The sequence below is a fragment of the Zea mays genome, chromosome 10 (assembly GCF_902167145.1).
Source record: "Zea mays cultivar B73 chromosome 10, Zm-B73-REFERENCE-NAM-5.0, whole genome shotgun sequence".
Lineage (NCBI taxonomy): Eukaryota > Viridiplantae > Streptophyta > Magnoliopsida > Poales > Poaceae > Zea > Zea mays.
The window spans coordinates 114632470-114638427 of NC_050105.1; the positions used below are offsets into that span (position 1 = coordinate 114632470).

At 46.6% G+C, this 5958-nt stretch overlaps 1 protein-coding gene across 4 annotated transcripts; it reads left to right on the plus strand.

The window, feature by feature from the left end:
• Window positions 1-257: 257 nt before the first annotated feature.
• LOC100284751 (nudix hydrolase 13) lies at window positions 258-3673 on the plus strand. 4 transcript variants are annotated; one of them, XM_008663803.3, is made up of 6 exons: window positions 270-351; window positions 493-792; window positions 944-1150; window positions 1270-1353; window positions 2888-3040; window positions 3157-3673. In XM_008663803.3, the coding sequence occupies exons 3-6, from the start codon at window positions 959-961 to the stop codon at window positions 3352-3354; spliced, it is 627 nt and encodes a 208-aa protein (XP_008662025.1). In that variant the 5' UTR covers window positions 270-351; window positions 493-792; window positions 944-958; the 3' UTR covers window positions 3355-3673. The 4 variants fall into 4 exon arrangements, with proteins under 4 accessions (NP_001400038.1, XP_008662025.1, XP_008662026.1 ...); NM_001413109.1 differs by lacking the exon at window positions 493-792 and having other exon boundaries at window positions 258-351; window positions 3157-3662; XM_008663804.3 differs by lacking the exon at window positions 270-351 and having other exon boundaries at window positions 358-821.
• Window positions 3674-5958: the final 2285 nt, after the last annotated feature.

Genomic DNA, 5958 nt, shown 5'->3' on the forward strand with positions numbered 1-5958 from the left:
CTTATTTCAGTAAGAGTGTGAGTTTTTGGTCGACAATCTTTGCCTTTTTTCTTGTAGTGAGGTTAATTTGAAATAACTGTGATGAGTTATTTGTAAAAAAATGACGTGGTAGGACCGTTGAAACTGTTGCTTTAATTTAAATATAGTATAGATATAGAATAGGCAAATCCAATAGAATTGTAATGCCTTTTTAAAATAAAAAAAACTTTATCAGAAGTGCGGTATATATATATCATGCCCCGTCCATTGCTGCTCCCGAATCGAAACGAGCCCCAATCAGCTACCTCCTCCCGGATTCCAGTCTTTAGGCCGGCTCGAGGTGCCGCGCATTTCAACGGGTCTCGCATGGGGGTACGTTGCACTTGCACTGTTGCAGCAGTGTCGCTCCTCTTCTTGGGTTCTTCCTCTTTCCCAAATCATTTTATTTGTATACTGGCCGCAATTCTTTACTGTCTAGTCTTACTCTTTCCTCTTGCCTCCGCACCGAAGCAGAGGAATAGTAGTGGGTCGGTCTGGTTGGCCGGTGCTGGTGCGTTAATGGCGGTTGACCTCTTCATCGATGCCTCCCGGCGCCTTTAAATCGGGCGGGACGAAGCGTCTCCTAGCCTCTCGTCGCCTCAGCTCCCTCTTCTCCCCGTGACCGAACCAAACACTGAGCGGAAGAAGCTTCGAACCCCTTCTGGCCATCTCTCGTCCTCCTTTCAATTCTTGAGCTTTGTGCTTCCATCTCCTCTCCTCTGTTCTCTTCTTTGTCTCTGCGTGCCTGTTCTTGTCGTCTCGCTCGATCGTAAGGTTTGTTTGCCATCGTACTAGTAAACATCGTGCGTGCCTTCTCGTTTCGAATCCTTTATTTCTCTACAGAAAGAAAGAAAAGCTTGAGTATCTTATCTATCGCTCGGTCACCAACCGTGCACATGTGCGGCCCTGGGTTCTTGGTGTGCAGTGCAACGGAATAAGAATGGCGTCGCCGTCAGCGTCAGGAGAGAAGAAGACTACGATCCTGGTGGCGAGGAAGGGCCGGCTGCGGCAGCGCTACGACGGCGAGTACCGCCTGGTGGCCGGGTGCGTGCCGTACCGCGTGGACGCGGACGGCCAGACGCAGCTGCTCATGGTGTCCACGCCCAACAGGGACGACCTCGTCTTCCCCAAGGTAATATAACTAGTAGTGTGCTAACTAGCAGTTGCAGTCGCAGCCGCAGCCTCACGGGGATGCACGCGAGCAGCGTCTCACTGACCACATCGGTCGTCTTCCTCCTCTGGCGCTGGCAGGGCGGGTGGGAGGACGACGAGGACGTGCACGAGGCGGCGTGCCGCGAAGCGCTGGAGGAGGCCGGCGTCAGGGGCGCCATCAACGTATGTAACTGCTCTCTGTCTCTTTCTTTCTCTCTCTCTCACACACACATACACACAAAACCTCACTCTCTGCAGCTCCACGTCGCTCCGGAGTTCGTAGCAATCTACTAGCTATAGCATCACGAGGGGAAAAAGCACGCACGCACTTAGCTTGATGGCGACGGACTGGCGCCTGCTGCCCGCGTCGTTTTCGTTTACGTGGGCGAACATGATGCTAGCAAAGCAGGCAACCAGCTGCTGGCAGACTATAGTTGCAAGATTATCCGCTTTAAGAAAATTCCACTTCGTTCATCTATAAAAGCTGCCTCTGCCTGTAGTACGTCGTCTATAAGAAAAATTCCACTTCTTTTGCTTGTGATTGTCTCTAGTTACCTGAAACTATGAAACGTTTCCAGATAGATTTGTCATTTGTGAGAATACACATGCACAAGGACTCTATGAATGCACTAAATTTAATAGTTAGCTGAATTAGCTGACGAACAAATAGTTAGCTAATTATTAACTAATTTTAGCTAGCATTGAACTAGCTAGCTAATAACTAATCTAACAGTTAGCTAGGCTACAAACACGACCTAAGCCCAAATAGAGGAAGAATTCGACAAGGACAATGCTCGATAGCGAAAGTGACAGGGAAATTTCCCTCGCGAAAGACATGCATGCTGCGATGGACTGGATCGTTTCGTCAGAAACCAACAATATATTAGACTTCGCCGTTGACTCGTTAAAACAAACAATGTTTTCTGATAAAACGAGTTCAAGATGAGCACGCCAATTGCGCAATGCGACGCTTTTATACTTTTATTTTACAATGGTGCTCATGTCATCGAGTTGGGGAGCCCGGATTGTAAAATGATTGCTCGCTCTATTCTAATTTTCTAGATGTTTGGTTTTACATCAAAACATAAATGGAGCGGCTCCTGTAATTTCTATATTAAAATTTATCATAAATAGTTGGAGTGCTCTCGCTCTACCAAAATGGTCGGATGCGAGAGCTCTTTCGGACGTGATCGCTCTCCTCTCTCTTCTCCTCTCTACAATCATATGACTATCCAACCAAACAAAGAATAGAACGGTTCCGCTCTATTCTATTTCTTCAACCAATAAAAAAATAGAGTGATTCTGCTCTGCTTGGCAAACGGTAAATAGAACAGCTATATTCTCAAAAACTAGAATAAAACCACAGCTATATTCTCAAAAACTAGAATAAAACCGCTCAATTCTAATTGACTTTTCAACTAACGTACACTTATTCGCCGCTGTCGGGTGCCTGGGTTTGTTGTAAGAACTCGGAACTCACAAGGCGGTTTCTTCGTTCTTCAGAGATCTGGGCCAGTCGACGACACACACATTTTTTTTGTTTTTGCTTGGTCATTGTATCCATGGCCCGGGAGTATGCATGTGATGTGTCTCCTGCTTGGCAAGCACGTGTCACCCAATCTAGTAATAAGAATAGAAATACAAGTAAGACAGATGGAAGGACGGATTGGTTAACTGATGAATGAACGAATGCTGTCTGTTGTTTTGTTTCTCGCAGCGAAGTGCGCTCGGGATGTGGGTGTTCAGGAGCAAGAGCAGTCCGGTGAGCAGCGACAGCCCCCGGGGCGCCTGCAAGGGCTACATCTTCGCGCTGGAGGTGGCGGAGGAGCTGGAGCAGTGGCCGGAGCAGGACACCCACGGCAGGCAGTGGGTGAGCTGCTAGTACCTGACTCCATCTCATCTGTCCCATTTTCATCACGTAACAACACCATCGGCAGCCCGCTGGTGCTCAGAGTTACTAACGCCTGCTGGATGGATCCATGGCAGGTCTCCCCGGCGGACGCGTACCGCCTCTGCCGCTACGACTGGATGCGCGAGGCGCTGTCGGCACTGCTCGACCGCCTCACGGAGGAGCCCGAGCCCCCCAAGTCCCCCGCCGCGGACGGCCTCGGCGAGCACGCAGGCGTGTGCATGATGGTCAAGGCGACCACAGCCGCTGCGGATCGAGCGGTGGCGCTCTGCTAGTGGCATCATTCTGAACATGTGCAAATCCTCATCATCTGGGTCGTCAGGCTCGGCTGTTCGTTCGAACTTGGTGTGGTTGGTCGGTGAATGCAGTGTATGGAAACTTGTCTCGTCAATCCAGGGCTTGTAAATGATGTCGGTTACGCCACGTGTTAAATCAAATGGCTACAACTGTCCGTAGTGCGTAGCTGAGAGTTTCCTTGTCAAATCTATTGAGGTTTCCACTGTTTGATCCTCGCTTCGTGTGCTAACCTTCTCGACTTCTTTCAACTGTCCCCCCCTATATACAATATCTTAGTTTTGTTTTTCTCTCTCTCTATTTATATATATCCAACCGGAATAGTTTGTTCTCGAAGTTACTAGCAAGTTCAAATATTTTGGTATGCAGGGCCATTCCTGACTTTCTAGGGGCCCAGTGCGAAATCCGAAATGGAGGCTCCATCCACACACAATATATATAATATTCAACGTATACAAATTATAATGCACTATTTTCAAGTTTATAAGATGAAAAATATAAAATATAGCAAAAACACATACTTGTTATCCGATGTTATTAAAAATATCTTCTAACATTTTGTGATACAAATCATCGCTTATACCATTAAATCAATCTCATCGAACAACTTCTTTTAGATACATATAATCGCCAAACCATTTAACCTCTCTTAAGTCATTATTGACCTTAAATAGTTCAAAAAATATTTCAAGTTTAAAAATCTTCTCTCCATCGATGCAACCATCATATGTATAGTAAATAATACTCTCTCTGTATCAAAATAGAATTTATTTTGTTTCTCTAGTTGATTGCTCATCATCTAGTTGAATATAGACATAAAAATCAAGAGTTAAAACAAATACTATTTTGGAACGAAGTGAATATTAAATAAGTAATTGAGACATTAGTTTAACAATCTAAACGAAATTGATCGATAGTGCATCGCTCTTGCGTATTTATGTCTAGGGTAGATATGTTTAGCAGGAAAAAAGTGCTAACGTCCAGTGGCCAGAGGGCCCTCTGTTTTCGGGGGCCCGGTGCGGCCGCACCCGCCGCACCCCTCAGGGCTGGCCGTGTTGGTATGTTTTGCAAAATCGTATATGAATTTGGGATGGATTCTAATTCCACATGAACATTCTAGTTTTTATCCTGAGCATGTTCTTTGTAATCACAACGGTAAAACGACATAGTTGTGACAGCTATATTAGGTCTGACGGTCTTCTAAACGACCGTCAGATCCGACGGTCCAAGGCAGCTGTCGGACATAAGAGCCTATGTCCCGACGGCTGTCAGACGGACCGTCGGACATAAGGTTATGTCCGACGAACGCCTAGTAGGCGGTCGATATAAGGGATTTTATGGGAGCAAAAGAGTTAAAATGATGGAATAATAATAATAAATAATAGTATTGCAAGCAATGGAAGTATTATTAGTATTAGAATTATGCTTGATATGTGAACATTGTTGGACACCAAAAAAGAGCTCGCGGACGGTCCGGCCCTGAGGTCGGACGGTCCGCGGTCCGGACAGTCCACGGTGGTGGCGCGGACGGTCCGCGCGTGCGCAGAGTTAGTTAGGGTTCCTAGTTTCTCGCGTGATTTGTTACCTAAAACCGCGGGATTAACTCGGGAAACAGTTTGAAGCGGATCCAGACCTCCCCTTTATATAGTTGAAGGGCTACGACCGATTAAACCCCCAACAATCGATCAAATCAAGTCTATTTCTCGTTTTTACCTTATGCATTAGGAGTACCTCTAGTTTTGTTCTAGTTTAGTATTCCAATCCCCAAATTCTCCGCTTCTCTTCCGCTCTACGTCGATTAGAGGAGCCTAGGTCGGCCTGCCGAGACTAGACAACATCTAGGATCTCTCCTCCGCGACGGGGTCCCTCCCGAGAGCAAGATCCAGGCACCGTCGGCAACCTTCGCCGCCCCTGTGTACGCGTGGACCGTCCGACCTTTAGGCAGGGAACCCAAGCCCATGTACCAGGTCGCAGACCGTCCGCGCCTCTGCAGAGGGCACCACCGCCGGTTCTCGTTATAGTGATTGGCGCCCGAAAAGGTGTCAACATACTTTTGGCGAGTCCGCTGGGGAATCTAGTGTCTACATCTACTAAAAATCAGGTCCTCAAATGGCCGGTTCTAAAAATCATACCGATATCTCCCTAGATAATATCCTGAAGACGGCCGTTGAAAATCTGACGGGCGATGAGCAACAGCAATATGAGGACTACATGCGTCAAGCGAAGGAGAAATTATTATCACGATACACGGTGGATCGCCACCAAAAGGTTATCAAACATGGAGAGACCGACATCGCATCACTTCTATCTTCGCTTCAAGTCCCGAACGTAAGTAAACCCGGCGATATTCGATCTATTAAATATTATGTGGATAGCAGCAGGATCAAATGAACAACAAATTATAGGGTTAGAAGAGTCAATTAGAAAATTAACACGTACGTTGGAAAAGTCTGTTGCTCCTAGTTTTCCATCATATGAAACTAGTAATAGGGTATTTATGTCTGATGCATCGGCAACAAATGGGGATTCACAGCCCCAACCTTTATATGGTATGCCGATGAACTCATATGCAGGGCAAATACAAC